Source organism: Oncorhynchus mykiss, chromosome Y, assembly GCF_013265735.2.
Source record: "Oncorhynchus mykiss isolate Arlee chromosome Y, USDA_OmykA_1.1, whole genome shotgun sequence".
Lineage (NCBI taxonomy): Eukaryota > Metazoa > Chordata > Actinopteri > Salmoniformes > Salmonidae > Oncorhynchus > Oncorhynchus mykiss.
The window spans coordinates 23,663,106-23,688,049 of record NC_048593.1 but is presented as its reverse complement, the minus strand read 5'-3'; the positions used below and the strand labels follow the sequence as shown (position 1 = coordinate 23,688,049).

At 43.7% G+C, this 24,944-nt stretch overlaps 2 protein-coding genes across 3 annotated transcripts in view; one reads left to right on the top strand and one right to left on the bottom strand.

Annotated features, from left to right (window-relative positions):
- LOC110509832 (ATP-dependent RNA helicase DQX1) overlaps positions 1–18,271 on the top strand; it is a 30,106-nt gene extending 11,835 nt beyond the window's left edge. The window contains exons 1-12 of one of the 2 annotated variants that reach the window (XM_036967796.1): positions 720–846; positions 2,715–3,101; positions 3,445–3,638; positions 3,971–4,412; positions 8,830–9,138; positions 11,334–11,433; positions 11,559–11,717; positions 12,360–12,551; positions 12,696–12,821; positions 12,947–13,137; positions 13,437–13,627; positions 17,206–18,271. In XM_036967796.1, coding sequence (XP_036823691.1) covers positions 2,772–3,101; positions 3,445–3,638; positions 3,971–4,412; positions 8,830–9,138; positions 11,334–11,433; positions 11,559–11,717; positions 12,360–12,551; positions 12,696–12,821; positions 12,947–13,137; positions 13,437–13,627; positions 17,206–17,422 — 2,451 coding nt within the window. In that variant the 5' untranslated portion in view covers positions 720–846; positions 2,715–2,771 and the 3' untranslated portion in view covers positions 17,423–18,271. Of the gene's footprint in view, positions 1–719; positions 847–2,714; positions 3,102–3,444; positions 3,639–3,970; positions 4,413–8,829; positions 9,139–11,333; positions 11,434–11,558; positions 11,718–12,359; positions 12,552–12,695; positions 12,822–12,946; positions 13,138–13,436; positions 13,628–17,205 lie in introns of those variants that run through there. The other variant, XM_036967795.1, reaches the window with a different exon arrangement.
- A 2,315-nt stretch (positions 18,272–20,586) lies between these two features.
- Positions 20,587–24,374, bottom strand: LOC110509830 (endothelial differentiation-related factor 1 homolog). Its single transcript, XM_036968119.1, has 5 exons — positions 24,077–24,374; positions 23,575–23,626; positions 23,269–23,429; positions 21,338–21,431; positions 20,587–21,182 (listed from the first exon to the last, which is right to left on the bottom strand). Exons 1-5 carry the CDS (start codon positions 24,152–24,154, stop codon positions 21,121–21,123), a joined length of 447 nt encoding a protein of 148 aa, XP_036824014.1. The 5' UTR covers positions 24,155–24,374; the 3' UTR covers positions 20,587–21,120.
- Between the last annotated feature and the right edge of the window lie 570 nt (positions 24,375–24,944).

Here is a 24,944-nt window from a genome sequence, read left to right as displayed (position 1 = left end):
TCTGTAAGTCTTCACAAGGTTTTCACACACTGTTGCTGGTATTTTGTCCCATTCCTCCATGCAGATCTCCTCTAGAGCAGTGATGTTTTGGGGCTGTTGCTGGGCAACACGGACTTTCAACTCCCTCCAAAGATGTTCTATGGGGTTGAGATCTGGAGACTGGCTAGGCCACTCCAGGATCTTGAAATGCTTCTTACGAAGCCACTCCTTCGTTGCCCGGGCGGTGTGTTTGGGATCATTGTCATGCTGAAAGACCCATCCACGTTTCATCTTCAATGCCCTTGCTGATGGAAGGAGGTTTTCACTCAAAATCTCACGATACATGGCCCCATTCATTTTTTCCTTTACACGGATCAGTCGTCCTGGTCCCTTTGCAGAAAAACAGCCCCAAAGCATGATGTTTCCACCCCCATGCTTCACAGTAGGAATGGTGTTCTTTGGATGCAACTCAGCATTCTTTGTCCTCCAAACACGACAAGTTGAGTTTTTACCAAAAAGTTATATTTTGGTTTCATCTGACCATATGACATTCTCCCAATCTTCTTCTGGATCATCCAAATGCTCTCTAGCAAACTTCAGACGGGCCTGGACATGTACTGGCTTAAGCAGGGGGACACGTCTGGCACTGCAGGATTTGAGTCCCTGGCGGCGTATTGTGTTACTGATGGTAGGCTTTGTTACTTTTGTCCCAGCTCTCTGCAGGTCATTCACTAGGTCTGGAGGAGAGGTGACCACGAAGAAACGGAAGACCAGTGGGATTTTTGCTCAACGTTCTTGGATCATTTTGGCCCCACGGAGTGAGATCTTGCGTGGAGCCCCAGATCAAGGGAGATTATCAGTGGTCTTGTATGTCTTCCATTTTCTAATAATTGCTCCCACAGTTTATTTCTTCAACCCAAGCTGCTTACCTATTGCAGATTCAGTCTTCCCAGCCTGGTGCAGGTCTACAATTTTGTTTCTGGTGTCCTTTGACAGCTCTTTGGTCTTGGCCATAGTGGAGTTTGGAGTGTGACTGTTTGAGGTTGTGGACAGGTGTCTTTTATACTGATAACAAGTTCAAACAGGTGCCATTAATACAGGTAACGAGTGGAGGACAGAGGAGCCTCTTAAAGAAGAAGTTCCAGGTCTGTGAGAGCCAGAAATCTTGCTTGTTTGTAGGTGACCAAATAATTATTTTCCACCATAATTTGCAAATAAATTCATTAAAAATCCTACAATGTGATTTTCTGGATTTTTTCCTCATTTTGTTTGTCATAGTTGAAGTGTACCTATGATGAAAATGACAGGCCTCTCATCTTTTTAAGTGGGAGTACTTGCACAATTGGTGGCTGACTAAATACTTTTTTGCCCCACTGTACTTTTTTTTAGAATATACCTTTATTATTCCCCGCAAACCCTACCACCCTTCCCCCAATTGCAGTAAACTACTAAAAAACACTTAGACTTCTACCTTCAGTTTATACATCTTATTCACTCTCATTCTTGGTCAAATAGCCCTTACACAGCCTGGAGGTGTGTTGGGTCATTGTCCTGTTGAAAAACAAATGATAGTCCCACTAAGCGCAAACCAGATGGGATGGCGTATAGCTGCAGAATGCTGGGGTAGCCATGCTGGTTAAGTGTGCCTTGAATTCTAAATAAATCACAGACAGTGTCACCAGCAAAGCACCATCACACCAACTCCTGCATGTTTCATGGTGGGAACCACACATGAAAAGATCATCCGTTCACTTACTCTGCGTCTCACAAGACACAGCGGTTGGAACCAAAAATCTCAAATTTGGACTCCTCAGACCAAAGGACAGATTTCCACCGGTCTAATGTCCATTGCTTGTGTTTCTTGGCCCAAGCAAGTCTCTTCTTCTTATTGGTGTCCTTTAGTAGTGGTTTCTTTGCAGCAATTCCACCATGAAGGCCTGATTCACGCAGTCTCCTTTGAACAGTTGATGTTGAGATGTGTCTGTTGAACTCGGTGAAGCATTTCTTTGGGCTGCAATCTGAGGTGCAGTTAACTCTAATAAACATATCCTCTGCAGCAGAGGTAACTCTGGGTATTCCTTTCCTGTGGCAGTTCTCATGAGAGCCAGTTTCATCATAGCGCTTGATGGTTTTTGCGACTGCACTTGAAGAAATTTTCTAAGTTTTAGACACTTTTCGGATTGACTGACCTTCATGTCTTAAAGTAATGATAGACTGTTGTTTCTCTTTGCTTATTTCAGCAGTTCTCGCCATAATATGGACTTGGTCTTTTACCAAATATGGCTATCTTATGTATACCCCCCTACCTTGTCACAAAACAACTGATTGGCTGAAATGCATTAAGAAGGAAAGAAATTCCACAAATTAACTTTTAACAAGGCACCTTTTAATTTAAATGTATTCCAGGTGACTACCTCATCAAGCTGGTTGAGGGAATGCCAAGAGTGTGCAAAGCTGTCATCAAGGCAAAGGCTGGCTACTTTGAAGAATCTCAAATATAAAATATATTTTGATTTGTTTAACACTTTTTTTGCTTACTACATGATCCCATATATGTTATTTCTGTAGAAAATAGTAAAATAAAAAAAAAAGGGGTGGTGTGTCCAAACGTTTGACTGATACTGTATATTACATTTCCTTCAGTGACAGGGGTCAATCAACTAAGTTGGGTGGAATCTAAAACTTGCTATACAACTTTCAACACAACAGCATCTCTTCTCTGATCCTCTTCCCAGGTAATCTCCAGTCACTCCATTACCACCCCTCATCCCCTCTCCCCAACCCACCCTGCGATGATGTCGTCACCCTCTGTGGCCACCCCCTTGACAACGTCCCCCCCCACCCTACGCCCCCCCTCCGCCCTAGACTCTCTCTCCATGTCCTCTCTACTGTCCGGGGACCTAGAGGATGAGATGGGGGATGGAGAGGGGGAGGAGGGGGGCCTGGGGGACCTGGAGGTGAACCCGTATGATGGCTTGCCCTTCTCGTCACGCTACTACTCTCTGCTGGAGGAGAGGAAGACGCTTCCCTTGTGGAGCCTCAAGTACCGCCTGCTGGAGCACCTGGAGACACACAGCATGGTGGTGGTCAGTGCCCCCAGTGGCACAGGCAAGAGCACACAGGTAAGAGGCATGTAAAGCACATACAAACGCGCACACAGGTATAGTCACACACATTAGCACTGGTGATGAAGAGCCCAGAGAAAGCAAAGGTGGGGAAACATGCCAAACATACAGGTTTACAAACATACAAACATATAGGATGCACACATTCACACTCGTACACACATATGGCTAGGGACCCTCCAAATGTACACAATATTCAGACACTGAAGATAGACAGACCGCTGAACTAACTCAAGCAACTAAGCACACAGGCTATCACTCTATACACACTGACTTTGTGTGCATATCAGTCTCTCACTTAGTCTCCCTCTTTCTCTCTCCCTCATCCTCTCTCTCCCAGGTGCCCCAGTGGTGTGTGGAGTATGCCCTGTCCCATGACTTCTCTCAGGGCTTGGTGTGCTGTTCCCAGCCCTATGCTGTGGCTGCAGCGAGTCTGGCCCTCAGGGTGGCTGATGAGATGGACCTGAGTCTGGGCCTGGAGGTGGGCTACTGGGTCCCCCACGACGATGGCTGTACCCCTGATACACTACTTAGGTGAGGAGAGATGTAGACAGCCAGGTGTGCATGAACATTGGCGCATGTGTATGTACACACACATACCACATTGGTTCAAGCTTGGGTACACACACATCACCCAATCTGATGGCACGTTTCGTACTCATCTTCTTCGATCTCATTTATCCACCCTCTTTAAGCTCTCCCTTGACCTGGGAAAGAATATTGTAGTCCTTGTTTCCTCCTCTATCTTTCTCTCCCCTGAGGTTTACAACAGTGCAAGACAATAGGATTAAGGGATGGGGTCGTTTCTCTCCCTGATCCCTCTTCCCCCCCCCCCTCACCCTCTCTCTCCCCCCTCCCTCTCTCAGGTTCGTCAGTGACTCTCTGCTCCTGGGGGAGATGATGTCGGACCCCCTGCTGCGTCAGTATGGGGTGCTGGTGGTGGATGAGGTCCAGGAGCGCACTGTGCCCTCCGACGTCCTTCTGGGCTTGCTGCTGGACGTGTGCTGCCAGCGCCCCGACGACCTCCGTGTGGTCCTCCTCACCGACCCCTCCCTTGCGTCCAGCCTCGCCACCTTCCTGGGTGAGGGAGTTCCGGTTCTAACGCTGGATGAGCCTGTCGCGGATGAGGACCGGCCCGCCAGAGATACACCCTACACAGAGACAAGGAGGAGGGCACCGGTTGTCGTGGAAACGGTGTATAGGGATCCTGGAGGGAGGGAGTCTGCGGCAGCGGCATGTTACATGGTGTTGGATCTCCACCGCAGGGGAGAGGAAGGGGATGTCATGGTCTTTCTCTCCAGTGCCCAGGTAGATGCGCACACACACACACACACACACACACACACATTATACTAAATATATACACAGTGGGGCAAAAAAGTATTTAGTCAGCCACCAATTGTGCAAGTTCTCCCACTTAAAAAGATGAGAGAGGCCTGTAATTTTCATCATAGGTACACTTCAACTATGACAGACAAAATGAGAAAAAAAATCCAGAAAATCACATTGTAGGATTTTTTATGAATTTATTTGCAAATTATGGTGGAAAATAAGTATTTGGTCACCTACAAACAAGCAAGTTTTCTGGCTCTCACAGACCTGTAACTTCTTCTTTAAGAGGCTCCTCTGCCCTCCACTCGTTACCTGTATTAATGGGCCCTGTTTGAACTTGTTATCAGTATAAAAGACACCTGTCCACAACCTCAAACAGTCACACTCCAAACTCCACTATGGCCAAGACCAAAGAGCTGTCAAAGGACACCAGAAACAAAATTGTAGACCTGCACCAGGCTGGGAAGACTGAATCTGCAATAGGTAAGCAGCTTGGTTTGAAGAAATCAACTGTGGGAGCAATTATTAGGAAATGGAAGACATACAAGACCACTGATAATCTCCCTTGATCTGGGGCTCCACGCAAGATCTCACTCCGTGGGGTCAAAATGATCCAGAACCATACGGGGGGACCTAGTGAATGACCTGCAGAGAGCTGGGACCAAAGTAACAAAGCCTACCATCAGTAACACAATACGCCGCCAGGGACTCAAATCCTGCAGTGCCAAACATGTCCCCCTGCTTAAGCCAGTACATGTTCAGGCCCGTCTGAAGTTTGCTAGAGAGCATTTGGATGATCCAGAAGAAGATTGGGAGAATGTCATATGGTCAGATGAAACCAAAATATAACTTTTTGGTAAAAACTCAACTCGTCATGTTTGGAGGCCTAAGAATTCTGAGTTGCATCCAAAGAACACCATACCTACTGTGAAGCATGGGGGTGGAAACATCATGCTTTGGGGCTGTTTTTCTGCAAAGGAACCAGGACGACTGATCCGTGTAAAGGAAAAAATGAATGGGGCCATGTATCGTGAGATTTTGAGTGAAAACCTCCTTCCATCAGCAAGGGCATTGAAGATGAAACGTGGCTGGGTCTTTCAGCATGACAATGATCCCAAACACACTGCCCGGGCAACGAAGGAGTGGCTTCGTAAGAAGCATTTCAAGGTCCTGGAGTGGCCTAGCCAGTCTCCAGATCTCAACCCCATAGAAAATCTTTGGAGGGAGTTGAAAGTCCGTGTTGTCCAGCAACAGCCCCAAAACATCACTGCTCTAGAGGAGATCTGCAATACCAGCAACAGTGTGTGAAAACCTTGTGAAGACTTACAGAAAACGTTTGACCTCTGTCATTGCCAACAAAGGGTATATAACAAAGTATTGAGATAAACTTTTGTTATTGACCAAATACTTATTTTCCACCATAATTTGCAAATCAATTCATTAAAAATCCTACAATGTGATTTTCTGGATTTTTTTTCTAATTTTGTCTGTCATAGTTGAAGTGTACCTATGATGAAAATTACAGGCCTCTCTCATCTTTTTAAGTGGGAGAACTTGCACAATTGGTGGCTGACTAAATACTTTTTTGCCCCACTGTAGCTAGTCTCATCAACTACTGGGGCAGTTTTTAGTCTTATCATGTCCTTAGACAATAGATGCCCAGTAGTCCTACTGCTGGTAACGCAGAAATGGTTCAGAAGGCTAAGTGGGTTACTTTGGGTCGAGTTAGTTAGGATTAGTTGGTGCATGCAACAGCAGACTTGTGGTATTATTTTACCGCACGGGCCACACAGTATATGAATATATTATGAGTTAAATGTAAGTCGTTTTGGATAAAAGTGTCTGCTAAATTACCTTCCTTTCTATCCCACCTCTTCTTGTCAGTTTCTGCTAGACTTCCTTCTACATGTAAATCCCTATTGAACTATGTTGTTTCTTAATGCCATCTTCCTTGTCTGTTGTTGCCTCTCACCCTGGGGACAGAGAAACAGGGACACTGTAATCTTAGACTACTGAATGGCACCAGGGTGGGTCAGGTGTCCTGTTTAACGCATCCAGAATACACATACAGTTGAAGTTGGAAGTTTACATACACTTAGGTTGGAGTCATTAAAACTCGTTTTTCAACCACTCAACAACTTTCTTGTTAACAAACTATAGTTTTGGCAAGTCGGAGGACATCTACTTTGTGCATAACACAAGTCATTTTTCCAACAATTGTTTACAGACAGATTATTTCACTTATAATTCACTTTATCACAATTCCAGTGGGTCAGAAGTTTACATGCACTAAGTTGACTGTGCCTTTAAACAGCTTGGAAAATTCCAGAAAATGATGTCATGGCTTTAGAAGCTTCTGACAGGCTAATTGACATAATTTGAGTCAATTGGAGGTGTACCTGTGGATGTATTTCAAGGCCTAACTTCAAACTCAGTGCCTCTTTGCTTGACATCATGGGAAAATCCAAAGAAATCAGCCAAGACCTCAGAAAATAATTGTAGACCACCACAAGTCTGGTTCATCCTTGGGAGCAATTTCCAAATGCCTGAAGGTACCACGTTCATCTGTACAAACAATAGTACGCAAGTATAAACACCATGGGACCATGCAGCCGTCATACCACTAAGGAGGGAGACGCGTTCTGTCTCCTAGAGTTGAACGTACTTTGGTGCGAAAAGTGAAAATCATTCCCAGAACAACAGCAAAGTACCTTGTGAAGATGCTGCCGGAAACAGGTACAAAAGTATGTATATCCACAGTAGAACGAGTCCTATATCGACATAACCTGAAAGGCCACTCAGCAAAGAAGCCACTGCTCCAAAACCGCCATAAAAAAGCTAGACTACGGTTTGCAACTGCACATTGGGACAAAGATCGTACTTTTTGGACTGGTGCACTTCACAAAATAGATGTCTACATGAGAAAGGAAAATTCTGTGGCTGTATTGAAGCAACATCTCAAGACATCAGTCAAAGCTTGGTCGCAAATGGGTCTTCCAAATGGACAATGACTCCAAGCATACTTCCAAACTTGTGGCAAAATGGCTTAAGGACAACAAAGTCAAGGAATTGGAGTGGCCATCATAAAGCCTTGACCTCAATCCTATAGAAAATGTGTGGGCAGAACTGAAAAGTGTGTGTGAGCAAGGAGGCCTACAAACCTGACTCAGTTACACCAGCTCTGTCAGGAGGAATGGGCCAAAATTCACCCAACTTATTGTGGGAAGCTTGGGGAAGGCTACCCAAAACATTTTACCCAAGTTAAACAATTTAAAGGCAATGCTACCAAATACTAATTAAGTGTATGTAAACTTCTGACCCACTGGGAATGTGATGAAAGAAATAAAAGCTGAAATAAATCATTCTCTCTACTATTATTCTGACATTTCACATTCTTAAAATAAAGTGGTGATCCTAACTGACCTATAACAGGGGATTTTTACTAGGATTAAATGTCAGGAATTGAGAAAAACTGAGTTTAAATGTATTTGGCGAAGGTGTATGTAAACTTCCGACTTCAACTGTACATGCCGTGCAGAGAGAGAGAGCACTGAGCCCCATCATATTCACATCCACTTCTCTCACACACACTGCCACTATGTCAACATCACCACACCCTAGCTCCTCGACTAATTCCTGGATATGGTTTCAAATCCTGAGGCAGACCAGGACTTCAGTACAGTAGTTGATGCCAAGGCTGCAAAACACAGAGCTAGCTAGCCAGGAGGACGGATCTGGTTAAGACTCACTGTAAACAAAGTAAACAAGGACACAGATAAGCACTGTCTGTTTAGGGAGAGGGAAACGAAGAGGGAGGGTGCGAAAGGGGGAGAGACATGAGAAAGTAGAACGGGCACTGGGACAGAGGACCCAATACGCTCAAATAGATAATTTTTTAACTTTTTAAAACAATGTTAACCCATTGGTGTAGCTAGCTTAAGTAGAAGAAGCCATTACAAAGTATGGGGACTTTACCAGGGCAAGGAGGCAGTGGGTGGGGTAAGGGCAAAGATGAGAAGTTGGTTCCACTCTTCCCCTTTAAATTCCCTCTGTGCCCTATGTGCAATCCCTTTAACTGGTAGCCACTCCCACTCTCCTGCCATATGGAGGGAAGAAATGATAGCCTTGGAGGGGCAGAGTGGAGAGAGGAAAGAGTGGATGCATTTGGGACCATGTGTACCTTACACACTACATTTCACTGCATGTAGGTAGCATAAATAGCATGTTTTCATTTAATTTATATTACTCTCTCTACTTGTCCACTCATTCACTTTTTTTATGGCTGGACAACTTTTAGAATGCCAGGACTTAACATTTCTCAAGAGATTTACTAAGTGCCCAGGATAGGACAGTATGTATTCTCAAACCTTTCTTCTCTCTCCTCCTCTCTCAGGAGATTGATGAGTGTGGCTCTCTGCTGGAGAAGGAGTCTGTTGCCCTGAGCCCTCAGCTGGGGACCCTCAGAGTTCTGCACCTCCACGCAGGCCTCGGAGGGGCTACCCAGCGCGTCTATGAAGCCGAGCCAGAAGGGCCTTCTGGGGACACGGAGGGATCCAATGGGTCTGAAGGACTGGAAGGGCCAGGGATAGGGGCGGGGACGGGAGCGACGCGCAGGGTCATCCTCACAGACACCCTGGGGGAGGCCTCCTTCTCTCTATCTGGAGTCCGCTATGTCATAGACACAGGCATGCAACTCAAGACAGTGAGTACTCATTTATTAGAGATAGGAAGGAGGAGGAGTATGTGTGGTACTATCCTACACAGCGGGCACATATAAAATTGTATTAGTCACATGAAATGCTTACTACGAGCCTCTAACCAACCTAGCAGTTTCAATAATTACGGATAAGAATAAGAGATAAAAGTAACAAGTAAGTAAAGAGCAGCAGTAAGAAATAACAATATAAACAGAGTCAATATGCACCGGTTAGTTGAGGTAGTATGTACATGTAGGTAGAGTAAATTAAAGTGACTACAGTTGAAGTTTACATACACTTAATTTTAAGCCGTCACGACCAGGCAGACGAAAATTCCAAATAGTATCCTTAAAGTTTGTAGAAACATGTCAAACGTTTTTTATAATCAATCCTCTGGTTGTTTTTACAATATATAATCGATAACATTTCAACCGGGACTGTAGCTTCTTCAATAGGAGAGAGAGAGAAAATGTCTGCTCCAAGCTTGTTGCGCATGCAAAACGCTGCTGGCACCCAGCCATACAATGACAAGATGTGATCTTTCTCACTTAGTTTCAGGCTTTTATTTTGAAAAATATGTCTAAAGACTGTTCACACCATGGGGAAGCCATAGGAAAAGGAATCTGGTTGATATCCCTTTAAGTGGAGCGAAGGCTGGCAATGGAACAGAGAGCTTTCAGGAAAAAACGGGTTGGATTTCCCTCAGGTTTTCACCTGCAGTATCAGTTCTGTTATTCTCACAGACAATATTTTGACAGATTTGGAAACTTTAGAGTGTTTTCTATCCTAATCTGACAATTATATGCATATTCTAGATTCTGGGCCTGAGAAATAGGCAGTTTCATTTGGGTACGTTTTTCATCCAAACATCAAAATACTGCCCCCTACACTCAACAGGTTAACATGTTGGTATTACAGACTCGGACAGGGAGAGGTTGAAAATGTCAGTGAAGACACTTGCTAGTTGGTATGCGCATGCTCGCAGTACACGTCCAGGTTAATCCGTCTGGCCCTGTGGTCTTGTGAATGTTGACCTGTGTAAAGATCTTATTCATATCGGCTGCGGAGAACATGATCACACAGTCTTCCGGTACAGCTGGTGCTCTCATGCATGTTTCAGTGTTATTTGCCTTGAAGCGAGCATAGAAGTAGTTTAGCTCATCCGGTAGGCTCGTGTCACTGGGCAGCTCTCGGCTGTGCTTCCCTTTGTAGTCTGTAATGGTTTGCAAGCCCTGCCACATCCGACGAGCGTCAGAGCCGGTGTAGTACGACTCGATCTTAGTCCTGTATTGACGCTTTGCCTGTTTGATGGTTCGTCGGAGGGCATTGCGGGATTTCTTAGAAGCTTCTGGGTTAGAGTCCCGCTCCTTGAAAGCGGCAGCTCTAGCCTTTAGCTCAGTGCGGCTGCTGTCTGTAATCCATGTCTTCTGGTTGGGGTATGTACGTACGGTCACTGTGGGGACGACGTCATCGATGCACTTATTGTTGAAGCCAATGACAGATGTGGTGTACTCCTCAATGCCAATGCCATAGCAAAATCAAATCAAATGTATTTATATAGCCCTTTGTACATCAGCTGATATCTCAAAGTGCTGTACAGAAACCCAGCCTAAAACCCCAAACAGCAAGCAATGCAGGTGTAGAAGCACGGTGGCTAGGAAAAACTCCCTAGAAAGGCCAAAACCTAGGAAGAAACCTAGAGAGGAACCAGGCTATGTGGGGTGGCCAGTCCTCTTCTGGCTGTGTCGGGTGGAGATTATAACAGAACATGGCCAAGATGTTCAAATGTTCATAAATGACCAGCATGGTCGAATAATAATAAGGCAGAACAGTTGAAACTGGAGCAGCAGCACAGTCAGGTGGACTGGGGACAGCAAGGAGTCATCATGTCAGGTATTCCTGGGGCATGGTCCTAGGGCTCAGGTCCTCCGAGAGAGAGAAAGAAAGAGAGAATCTTCTTCATCTGACCACTTTTTTTATTGACCTAGTTACTGGTGCTTCCTGCTTTAATTTTTGCTTGTAAGTAGGAATCAGGACGATGGAATTACGGTCAGATTTTCCATGTGGAGGGCGAGCTTTGTATGAATCTCTGTGTGTGGCCACAATAACCACAATGCTGCATAACCTCAATAGACTATTGAGGTGCACCCAGTCCCAGTGCCATGCATAACCTCCCACTCTTCCTGCCTCCGTCTCATAGGTTTACAACCCTCAAATTAGAGCGGACTCCCAGGTCCTGCGTCCCATCAGCCGGCAGCAGGCAGACATGCGGACGCAGAGGGTAAACGGTGACCTACCAGGTAGGTTAAGGTCAATCAAATCTGTTGTAAGAAATCATCATGGACAGAAGAGACATACAAAGCTGTTACGGGACTAATTTCCTCTCTCTGTGTATTCTTCTGAACCCTCTCTCCTGTCCCTCCAGGTCTGTGTTTACGTCTGTACCCCCAGGCTCTGTATGAGGAGGGCATGGCAGAGGCCCGCAGCCCGGGGGTGGTGGAGGAGAACCTCAGTCACCTGGTGCTGCTGCTCAAGAGGCTGGACATCGCCGACATGGGCCAGTGCAAGTTCCTGGACAGGCCTGGTAAGGAGGGCCGTGCGTCATCTAGCTATTTCTGCCCTGTTTCCTTTGAATGAATAAAGTGCACCTTGAACCAGACCTGGGTTCAAATACGTGTATTTTTGAGTATATGGTATTTAAAATACTTTTTTCTTTGTATTTGACTATTTTCAATTACACTGCACAAAAACAAGTACTTTTATTTCAGTATTTGAATGGTTATTTGTAAAAGCCAAATAGTCTACACAATTGTATTTTCAAATGCTTATTTCAAATACTATTTTCTAGCTTAAATGCATTTGACTCACTGTATTTTCAAATACATTCCAAGTGTATTTTCAAATACATTCCAAGTGTATTTTCAAATACATTCCAAGTGTATTTTCAAATACATAAAAATATTCAACTACTTGTCTTTTCAAATAAAATATATCTGAATACTTACTTTGAATGTATGTAAAAGTAATTGAGATTTGTTTTAAATACATTTGAACCCAGGTCTGCCTTGCATTCATGGGATTCATGTAGCATTCATGTTTTTACTAGGTGCCTTCTATTTTGTGATATCAGGCAAAATATAAGATCTTTCCATATCCGTCACTTTCTTCAACCCTCCCTCTCTGTTTTATTCACTCTCTTTTATTCTCTCCTCTCTCCCTCCCCCAGCTCCAGAGGCTCTGATGCAGGCTCTAGAGGACCTGGACTACCTGGCAGCACTGGATGATGATGGGAACCTATCTGAGGTGGGCATCATTATGTCAGAGCTGCCCCTGGAGCCCCCTCTGGCTAAGGCCCTCATCGCTGCCTGCGAGTTTGACTGTGTCAACGAGCTGCTCACCATCGCTGCCATGCTCACAGGTACACACTGCACACACATACACTGTCCAAGGTGCTTAGTACTGGCTGTAAAATGAGCCTTTTTTACATGCATTACAGAATATTGCTTTGTTTTGTTTCTATAACTTAACTTCATTTAAATTCTCCACCTGTGTGTGTTCCCAGCTTCCCCCTGCTTTGTGACCCCCACACCCCAGAGAGAGGAGGCAGCAGCCACTCACAGACGCCCCCTGTTGCACAACGAGGGAGACCACCTCACCCTCATCAACATCTACAACGCCTACATACAGCGTGAGACCATATACCACACACACACATTCATGGATCTACACACATAGGCATGGAGCAGACATGCATTTCACACTATCTCTACTCCTTGAATATTAATATGTGTGTTTCTCTGATTAATATTTTAGACAATGAGGATGATGCCTGGTGCACTACCAACTTCCTGAACCCTGCCGCATTACGATTGGCTGTGGTGATCAGGGCAGAGCTGCTGGAGGTGATGCAGCGAATAGAGTTGCCCGTCTCGCCTCCTTCCTTTGGTTGCCAAGACAACTGCACTAATATCAAGCGTGCACTCATCTCAGGGTTCTTCCTCAAGGTAAAAGGACTCATCAGTCCACTTCTCCATTTAAGATGTAATTTAGTTTGTACGTGTCTAACATTTGTTTTTGTCTACAAATATAGACCTTAACCTTTCTCTCTATCCTCCCCCTATTTCTTCCTCCTCTCTTTGTCCTTCTCTTACTGTCTGTCAAAATGTTCACATTGTCCTCTCTTTCCATTCTGGTGCCCCCCCCCCCCCCCCCCCCCCCCAAGTCTCTCCTGTCCTTTCTGTATTTGTTTCCCTCGATCTCATTTGATTTCATCTTCTCCCTTCCCCTCTCCTCTCTTTTTCAGGTGGCTCATGATGTGGACGGCTCAGGTAACTACCTCCTGTTGACTCACCGTCACGTGGCTCACCTCCACCCCTTCTCCTCCTATCTGTGTCGCCGGCCGCGCCTCAACCCCCCCTCCTGGGTGCTCTACCACGAATTCACCATCTCCCATGACAACTGCATCTGCACCGCCTCCGAGGTGCACCCCCACATGTGAGTAACCCTAAAATGTTTTGTGCACTTTTGTTGTTGAGAAAATCCATGTACATTAAAACTTGTTTTTCAACCACTTCAAACTCGTTTTTCAACCACAAATTTCTTGTTAACAAACTATAGTTTTGGCAAGTCGGAGGACATCTACTTTGTGCATGACACAAGTAATTTATCCAACAATTGTTTACAGACAGATTATTTCACTTGTAATTCACTGTATCACAATTCCAATGGATTAGAAGTTTACATACACTAAGTTGACTGTGCCTGTAAACAGCTTGGAAAATTCCAGAAAATGATGTCATGGCTTTAGAAGCTTCTGTTAGGCTAATTGACATAATTAATTGCCTACCTTCAAACTCAGTGCCTCTTTGCTTGACATCATGGGAAAATCAAAAGAAATCAGCCAAGACCTCAGAAAAAATTGTAGATCTCCACAAGTCTGGTTCATCCTTGGGAGCAATCTCCAAACGCCTCTATCTCCAAACGTACCACGTTCATCTGTACAAACAATAGTATGCAAGTATAAACACCATGGGACCACGCAGCCGGCAAGGAAGACGCCACTGCTCCAAAACCGCCATAAAAAAGCCAGACTAGGTTTTGCAACTGCACGTGGGGACAAAGATTGTACTTTTTGGAGAAATGTCCTCTGGTTTGATTAAACAAAAATAGAACTGTTTGGCCATAATGACCATTGTTATGTTTGGAGGAAGAAGGGGGGGCTTGCAAGCCGAAGAACACCATCCCAACCATGAAGCACAGGGGTGGCAGCATCATGTTGTGGGGGTGCTTTGCTGGTGCACTTCACAAAATAGATAGCTTCATGAGGGAGGAAAATTATGTGGATATATTGAAGCAACCTCTCAAGACATCAGTCAGGAAGTTAAAGCTTGGTCGCAAATGGTTCTTCCAAATGGACAATGACCCCAAGCATATTTCCAAAGTTGTGGCAAAATGGCTTAAGGACAACAAAGTCAAGGTATTGGAATGGCCATCACAAAGCCCAGACCTCAATCCTATAGAAAATTTGTGGGCAGAACTGAAAAACGTGTGCGAGCAAGGAGGCCTACAAACCTGACTCAGTTACACCAGCTCTGTCAGGAGGAATGGGCCAAAATTCACCCAACTTATTGTGGGAAGCTTCTGGAAGGCTACCCGAAACGTTCAAGTTAAACTATTTATAAAGGCAATGCTACCGAATACTAATTGAGTGTATGTAAACTTCTGACCCACTGGGAATGTGATGAAAGAAATAAAAGCTGAAAGAAATAATTATCTCTACTATTAATCTGACATTTCACATTCTTAAAATAAAGTGGTGATCCTAACTGACCTAAGCCAGGGAATTTTTACTAAGATTTAATTACAGGAATTGTGAAAAACTGAGTTTAAATGTAGTTGGCTAAGGTCTATGTAAACGACTTCAACTGTGGATAGTGTGTTGTACACTAACCCTGAACTTCATTGGGACATCCTCATAGTGGTGTCTTTTAGAGGTCGACCGATTAATGGGAATGGCTGATTTAATAAGGGCCGATTTCAAGTTTTCATAACAATCGGAGATCGGTATTTTTGGGCGCCGATTTGAATTTTAAAAAATAAATAAATTGTACCTATATTTAACTGGGCAAGTCAGTTAAGAACACATTCTTATTTTCAATGGCGGCCTAGGAACGGTGGGTTAACTGCCTTGTTCAGGGGCAGAACGACAGATTTTCACCTTGTCAGCTTGGGGGATCCAATCTTGCACCCTTACAGTTAACTAGTCCAACGCAATAACGAACTGCCTCTCTCTCGTGCTCTCCACAAGGAGTGCTGTTACGCGAATGCAGTAAGCGAAGGTAAGTTGCTAGCTAGCATTAAACTTATAAAAAACAATCAATCATAATCACTAGTTAACTACACATGGTTGATGATATTACTAGATATTATCTAGCGTGTCCTGCGTTGCACATAATCTGACTGAGCATACAAGTATCTAAGTATCTGACTGAGCGGTGGTAGGCAGAAGCAGGTGCATAAACATTCATTAAAACAGCACTTTTGTGCGTTTTGCCAGCAGCTCTTCGTTGTGTGTCAAGCATTGCGCTGTTTATGACTTCAAGCCTATCAACTCCCGAGATGAGGCTGGTGTAACTGAAGTGAAGTGGCTAGCTAGTTAGCGCGCGCTAATAGTGTTTCAAACGTCACTCGCTCTGAGCCTTCTAGTAGTTGTTCCCCTTGTTCTGGGTAACGCTGCTTCGATGGTGGCTGTTGTCGTTGTGTTGCTGGTTCGAGCCCAGGGAGGAGCGAGGAGAGGGACGGACGCTATACTGTTACACTGGCAATACTAAAGTGCCTATAAGAACATCCAGTAGTCAAAGGTATATGACATACAAATGGTATAGAGAGAAATAGTCCTATAATTCCTATAATAACTACAACCTAAAACTTCTTACCTGGGAATATTGAAGACTTATGTTAAAAGGAACCACCAGCTTTCATATGTTCTCATGTTCTGAGCAAGGAACTTAAACGTTAGCTTTCTTACATGGCACATATTGCACTTTAACTTTCTTCTCCAACACTTTGTTTTTGAAATATTATTATATATATATTTTTTAATTTGACCCCGTTTTCTCCCCAATTTCGTGGTATCCAATTGTTTAGTAGCTACTATCTTGTCTCATCCCTACAACTCCCGTACGGGCTCGGGAGAGACGAAGGTTGAAAGTCATGCGTCCTCCGATGCACAACCCAACCAAGCCGCACTGCTTCTTAACACAGCGCGCATCCAACCCGGATGCCAGCCGCACCAATGTGTCAGAGGAAACACTGTGCACCTGGCAACCTTGGTTAGCGCGCACTGTGCCCGGCCCGCCACAGGAGTCGCTGGTGCGCGATGAGACAAGGATATCCCTACCGGCCAACCCCTCCCTAACTCGGCCAATTGTGGCCAATTGTGGCCACTAGGCCAATTGTGCGTCGCCCCACGCACCTCCCGGTCGCGGCCGGTTACGACAGAGCCTGGGCGCGAACCCAGGGTCTCTGGTGGTACAGCTGGTGCTGCAGTACAGCACCCTTAACCACTGCGCCGCCCTGTTTTTGCATTATTTAAACCAAATTGAACACGTCTGATTATTTATTTGAGGCTAAATAGATTTTATTGATGTATTATATTAAGTTAAAGTAAGTGTTCATTCAGTATTGTTGTAATTGTCATTATTACAAATATAAATAAAAATCGTCCGATTAAACGGTATTGGCTTTTTTGGTCCTCCAATAATCGGTATCGGCTTTGAAAAATCATAATCGGCCAACCTCTAGTGTCTTTACTTCCTTTTAGAATACTAGTCCTCTGATAAACAGTAAACTGTACTATGTGTCAGAGGATAGTGGTGCATACCAGGTTGTCTTTTGTGATCAGATCAGATCGCACAACGAGAAGCATTAAACTTCTCTGGAACCAGGTCAATATGATATAGCAATCTTCTGAGATGTGCACATGTCATTACATTGAGGTAAACTAGGCATTTAAGTGCATTACATTGATAACCTACTTTGGTAACCTTGGCCTATTAATGTTTCCTGTGCAGGTTGGTGGAGCTGGCCCCTCTGTACTACCTAGGCAACTTGCCGTCCAGCGAGGGACGGGACCTTCTGATGGAGCTGAGACAGAGTCTGCTGCCCCCAGAGGAGGTACAGGAGAGGGGCCCAGAAGGAGTCTATGATACACGCCACATTGAGGAACACTTAGACAGGACCGGAGATCCACGTAATCAAGACAGTACTGAGCTGTGTGTCATACAGTGACGGGAATGGTGTGGGCAACCAAAAGCAGAACCAAGAGCGGAGAACCTGAGAGAAGGGACTTGGATGCACTATGCAGGATACTCTCAAGTTTTACCAGGAATACACCATAGATCTATACTGTACTATTGCATGGACAGTTGATGAGGGAGAGTACGTACAGTACACTATCCAGCCATACAACATTGTATGGAGGCAATTGTTTCAATCTGAGTGAATAAGGGCTCACCTACAGGGGTTAGTGACATTTTTCTTAAATGAGATTAAATGCATTTTATTTTGCACATGAAAATGTGTGAGTTAAGGGCAATTTCAGACTGAATCTACAGAGTTCCTATAAAACAAACTGTATACTGGTATGCAAAGTAATATATATATATTGGGAATTATATATTGCCATGAATGTTGACTATTCTGCAAGAGTCCCTGATACTTCACTGAACAGACAGTCAGCTGTCAATAAGTGGACATGCATTCTTTCAATGATGACTGGTGAGGTATGGCATTGATGCTGTCACTTCCAGGGAATTTGTGTTTTTGACTGTTGTGGCACCAGCACCCATCTCTTCAGTAGAAACTATTGGTTGACCTAGGATCTCTCTGTCGAAGTGCCCAATCATAGAAGCTGACTTGATGTGGACTGGACATGTGATTGCAGGGCTCAGTTAGGTTTAAACAGGGTGATCTACCATTGTACGGAGCTTTAGAATCCAGTTTTTGTTACTGTTGTTCTTTGTATGCTAGTGTGTTTCCAATGTGTTGAAATAATATAATATTTGGTGTGTAAATCAAGGGTGTCGGGTCAGCCTCCCTCTATCTAATAAATATTTTAAATATATTTTGAACATGAAATGAAAGGTTTATTTGTTGAATTTTAGCTTGAAATGGTTAACTACTTCATGTTATACATTCAGCCCTTCAATTATTGAGGGACAATCTGTGGTCGGTGAAACATCGCATCCAGGTTTCTCACCCAAGTAGCATGGGGAATTTGGGAAATAAGTTAATTAGCATAGCATAATAAAAGTAGACATTTTGTTTAGTAAAATATGCAATATTTACTGCTGTTCAATGGCCTCCCATACGATGGCATAGTTGATATACCGCTGTTCAATGGCTTATAAATGCCTCATGGCAAAAGAGCTTGCCAGTTTGTAGTCCTAAAAAAATGAAATGAGTTACCACTGGTTTATTCAGCCATTCCTATGGGGAAATTAATGTAGAAACAATAGGGGGTTTGGATAAACTCGGTTAAGAGGCTTAGGGGATCTTATACGTTTTGTTTTATGAGTTACAATTATATATATTTTTTTTAATTATGCAGGGCCAATTGTGCACCACCCTATCTATACATTGTTAGTTAAGATGACCTTTATGAATTATGTAGCCTAGATGTGCTTTTTTTCGATTACACAAATGCTCCAAAATTCACAAAATGTGACAGTTGATGAAGATTAGCTCAAAGAGTAAAATGTATAAGATCTCCATTCATTTTCCCATAGGCTTTGTCCAACGAACCATGGCGGAGTTAGTGCCTACAAAAAAACAGCATTTGTTTGCTATCTATAGCCTATGTCGGTGTAACCGGTGTGAAATGGCTAGCTAGACACGCTAGTAGCATTTCAATCGGTGACATCACTTGCTCTGAGCCCTTGGAAGTAGTTGATTCCCTTGCTCTGCAAGGACAGCAGCTTTTGTGGAGCGATAGGCAACGATACTTTGAGGTTGAATGGTTCAAGCCCAGGTTGGGGCGAGGGGGTATTCAACTCTTACCAGTGGAGAATGGTGGTAGGAGTTATCGGAGGATGGGCTCATTGTAATGGCTGTAATGGAATAAATGGAATGCTATCAAAGTGGAAACCACCACATTCCATTCCAGACATTACAATGAGCCCATCCTCTTATAGCTTCTGCCACCAGCCCCCACTGACTCTTACCATACGAGGTCCAGAGTCTGCTGGTTTTCTGTTCTACCTGATAATTAATTGCATCCATCAGGTATAATGTGGGGAGCCACTTGTGGATTTAACAGTTCTAAAGCAGTTCCACCTCCAAAACAACCACTATGCAGATGTTGGCTAAACCTGATCTGATTTAATTGAGCCCTAGGCCAAAACTAATTGTAGGCTATACCTTAAGAAAGAATGTAAACTCAAATCTTGGAACAGCACCCTCAAGGGGCAGTATTGGACAAGTATTGAGCACTCCTCCCACCAGCCTCCACTGACTCTTACCTTACGAGGTCCAGAGCCTGCTGGTTTTCATTTTTGGACTTAAAAATTAATATATACCCATTGATTCTTAAAGAACATAACTCATGAGCTTAATTCAACTTGTGGTACCCAACAGTTGAGGTTGCTTTGTTATTGTTTCTTCTGTTTATTGCCGCTTTACGGCTCTATTCAATCCGCATTGCAGAAGTTCAGTTTTACAGCATGATTGAAATTTAAAGGCAATGTTCCCGCTTTAGCAGACTGCATTCACGTTAAACTGCTTATGTCGGCTTAATTGGAAATGACCTTACACCAAATCTGTAACGCTTCAGTTTTACAGATTGAACAGAGCCCTCAATCAGATTTAGCGTTAACCAGCCGTAGCAGACACCAGCATGCATAGTGGATGCTTTGGCGGTGTCTAGGTGGAACTGAGTTGAAACCATCAAATCGGTGAGCAGCTGCTCTTGCGATCATTGTCATGAAGCCACTCCCGCGTTAATGTTGAGAACGAGAAAGTGTAGGCTATATAGAAATAATTACTCAAATCGAAAAATCATCCTAATCAAGTTGTAGATTACATCACGTTCCAGTGTTCAAACTTGTAAACGCGACTCCGTACAGTCAATGGCAATGTCCACTTTAGGTATAGTGGTGAGCCACTTGCGACAGTTCAACCTCTATGCGAGCAACATCTAACCCATACAACTCATGGCCCTACTCACCCATACAAATAGTTTCACTTCCCTTTACTTGGCATAGTGCTTTTGTGCAAACTCATAAAAAAATATTGGTTGTATCAAATGGGTTGTACATTCATTGTAGAACCTGAGTGAGTACAGGGCCAGTGTCAGACTGGTTTTATTACTGCTAGCAACGTAGGACACCAAAATATCTAATTTCAAGGCCTTCTCTAATGTAAAACTGAAGAAAACATTCTAAATAACCATCAGATGACAAGTAGACTGCCAAACTTTATTTTAAATTCAAAACCAAGCTACAGCAGGAGGACATGTTCATATTGTAATGACCTAATATACAATGGGTCTGAAAAGGCCACAAACAAGCACTTCCGAAATGGATAAAGAACATGCTCCGAGAAAAAGTAAAATCGATGCACATGGCCATGGTAAAATTCACCTAGTCTGTTTCAAACATCCCAAAATAAGTTAATGCCAAAGCAGTAGCGAACTAAATAAAAATTACATTTCACAGCACTTTTGGTTTGCAAGTTTTGCAATGCATTCAATCATTGTTTATAAGAAGTATTTTGTGATGACTTGTCAGTATATGCAGCTTGTAACATGGTGGATCACCAGGTCCTGTAGCAGGACAGGTGGAGCTCAGCCCAGGTGGGTGGGTGGGGGGGGGGGGGGGGGGGGGGGGGCAGGGTCATAGCGGAGTAGGGAGGTGGGGATAATGGAAGGGGACTTGGGGATGAAAGTGGGGTACATGGGGAAAGGGGGGGCTGATTTCGAGGCTTTGTCCTCATTTCTTCTTGGGTTTTGCCTCCAGGGGCAGTCCAATATCTTTCCCGCGCAGTTTCAAACCTGTGAACAAAAAGTTGCGATGTCAGACAAAAAAAGTACCAATGGTAAAATCCAAAGTACAGATGAATGAGGTGGCATACTACTCCGAGACCTGATTAAACATAGGGGTTGATTAGGAAAAATGTCAGTGTGAGTCTTTCCCAGATTCCACTCACCGATTGCTCTCTCAATCTTTCCCATGACCTGATTGTTGGGAATTGCTTTCCCACACTCATAGTCAGCAATGACCTGAGGCTTCTCATTGATTTTCTGAAAGTGAAAGCCAAAAGAGATGTCAGGAAAAATCTGTAACCTAAAATGTTTATTCTATTTAGACCTACAGTGCATTCAGAAAGTATTCAGACCCCTTGACTTTTCCCACATTTTGTTACAGCCTTATTCTAAAATGAATTAAATTGTTTCCCCCCCTTCAATCTACACACAACACCCCATAATGACAAAACAAAAACAGGTTTAGAATTTTTGTAAATGTATTAAAAATGCATCGGAAATATCACATTTACATAAGTATTCAGACCCTTCACTGAGTACTTTGTTGAAGCACCTTTGGCAGTGATTACAGCCTCGAGTCGTCTTGGGTATGACCCTACAAGCTTGGCACGCCTGTGTTTGGGGAGTTTTTCACATTCTTCTCTGCAGATCCTCAAGCTCTATCAGGTTGGATGGGGAGTGTTGCTGCACAGCTATTTTCAGGTCTCTCCAGAGATGTTCGATAGGGTTCAAGTCCGGGCTCTGGCTGGGCCACTGAGACTTGTCCCAACGCCACTCCTGCTTTGTCTTAGCTGTATGCTTAGGGTTGTTGTCCTGTTGGAAGGTGAATCTTCGCCCCAGTCTGAGGTCCTGAGTGCTCTGGAGCAGGTTTTCATCAAGGATCTCTCTGTACTTTGCTCCCTTTATCTTTCCCTTGGTCCTGACTAGTCTCTCAGTCCATGCCGCTGAAAACATCCCCACAGCATGATGTTGCCACCACCATGCGCCACTGTAGGGATGGTGCCAGGTTTCCTCCATACGTGACGCTTGGCATTCCAGCCAAAGAGTTCAATCAGACCAGAGAATCTTGTTTTCATGGTCTATTTTCTTGCAAACTACAAGCCGGTTGTCATGTGCCTTTTACTGAGGAGTGGCTTCCGTCTGGCCACTCTACCATAAAGGCCTGATTAGCGGAGTGCTGCAGAGATGCTTGTCCTTCTGGAAGGTTCTCCCCTCTCCACAGAGGAACTCTGTAAGAGTGGCCATCGGGTTCTTGGTCACTTCCCTGACAAAGGCACTTCTCCCCCCGACTGCTCAGTTTGGCCAGGCGGCCAGCTCTAGGAAGAGTCTTGGTGGTTCCAAACTTATTTAATTGAAAAATGGAGGCTACTGTGTTATTGGGGACCATCAATGCTACAGAAATGTTTTGGTACCCTTCCCCAGATCTGTGCCTTGACACAATCCAGTCTCGGAACTCTACAGACAATTCCTTCGACCTCTAGGCTTGGTGTTTGCTCTGACATGCACTGTCAATTGTGGTATCTTATATAGACTGGTGTGTGCCTTTCCAAATCATGTCCATTTAAATGAATTTACCACAGGTGGACTTAAGAAAACATCTCAAGGACAATCAATGGAAACAGGATGCACCTAAGCTCAATTTCGAGTCTCATAGCAAAGGGTCTGAATGCTTAAGTAAATAAGGTATCCATTTTTTACTTTGAATAAATAAGCTACAATTTCTAGAAACCTGTTTTCACTTTGTCATTATGTGGTGTTGTGTGTAGATTGAGGGGGGGAAATAATTTAATCAATTTTAGAATAAGGCTGTAATGTAACAAAATGTGGAAAAAGGCAAAGGGTCTGAATACTTTCCAAATGCACTGTACAGTCAAACTGTTGAAATGTCAATCATCACTGAGGCCATCAATTTTAAGGTACACATACATTGGAGGCATCTTCAAAGTGTCCTCCCATCCTCATATGTACTGATGTGAAAGTATTGGACATAATTTTCACCTACACTGTGTTTAGATGAGTGCAGAGGAGACAAGGAAGCCACAGAAATGCACCAATATCTTAATGAGTCATATGGGTTTGCGGTAGCATTACTCACAGTGGCTAGGTCTTTCTGGGTGAGGCCCTTGTTCTGGCGTCCCTGCTGGATGACCTTTCCCACCTCCAGGGAGACCCGCTGGTGCTGCAGCTCCTCCGTCTCACGGTCCAGCTTGGCCGTGTTCTTGGTCATCAGGTGCTGCTTGTTCTGCCCTGCAGACCCTGTGGAGACATTCATTGGCATGGTAAGCATAAACAAGCCATAACATAATTTAATTCAGAAATCAATCCTTCATGTCCCAGACTTCCCAGTAGGGGAGTTGGTGGATTGCACCTTGCATGGATTGCTGTATAGAACAAGGCTTACATTTCTTAGTAGTCTCGAGGTCTTCTCCACGTCTCTGTGCAGCTGTGATAGCCTAGACAAAACATGGCATATTATTCAAATGTACTCTACATCGTTCCATAACACAGGGATATATTTAGTTAGCTTGTACAGCTGACGAGTAGGCCAGGCCAGGGGGGCTGATCCAACACAGAATCAAAACACAGGCTACGAAAAACGCAGAAAATGTTTGATAAAGTCCAATTCATCGACGTCAGTCAAATGATTAGACGCCAACCCACATAGTTGCTATTTCTGTCCACGTCGACCGTTTTACCGAGCAGGAAACGCCAGGGAGAGGCGAGGTCACAATCAAATCCCCGGGATTTATTAGCAAGCTTCCCTGCCAGTGACAGTGTGCAGCCTACATGGGCTCAGTGGTTTGATTAATTAAATCGCATATTTATTTACAATATATCGAGTTGTTTCTCAGGTTCACATGCTAAGTGGCTAATGCTAGCTGCTCTAGCTAGCAGCTAGCTACCTGCTTAGATTTGGCCTGCGCAGCAGTCGGACCCTTCTTCCTCAAAACCGTCACGGTGTCCCAGTCGCTTTCTGCCATTGTTTCCAGGAATTATTCGATAGCCGTAACGACAATAATTATACAAAAATAAAGCTAACGTTAAATGCCTGGGTATCAAAACGATATCTGGCGACGTAAGGCTACTTCTTTCCTACGCTTGCTTTGACAACAACAACAAACGACGAACTAATAACAAACACCCACGCTTCTTTCAAATCCAAAGCTTTATTCAAAACAACCTCAGATATGTTAACCTAGATCTACAGTGACCTCTGCTGTTAAAAAGGAAGTGCTTGAGAACAAAGGAAATGTCAATGATCTATGTTTTTTTTATTTATTGCAGAAACACCTGTATACATACAAGAAGTATACAAAAAGACAATGATACAATATTCAAGGGGTTACAACAAATTACAGATTATACAAAGACCTTAAAATATACGCACGTATTGATTGTTTTAACAGCTTTCTTGTTAGAAGAATGTAGAGTGGTCTTAATGTACTGCTCGAATTCCTTATACAAAACATGGAAGATGTTTTTTTTATTAGTGAATTTACATTTATTCATATTTCCCATTAGCACAATTAGATTTATGAGGTTAAAAAAAATGTCTTTATACTTATTATAGTTAAGGAAACCGAGCAGCACATTCTCACATAACAAACAAAAGTCATCAAGAATATTAACAATTATAAAACTATGAATATCTTGACATAATTTCTTTACAAAGAGACAATGTCAAAATAAATGCAAAACTGTTTCTGGATGTTATACACAAAAAATACAGTTAATGTTAATGTCTTTTCTTAGTTTCTTCAGGTGGTGCAG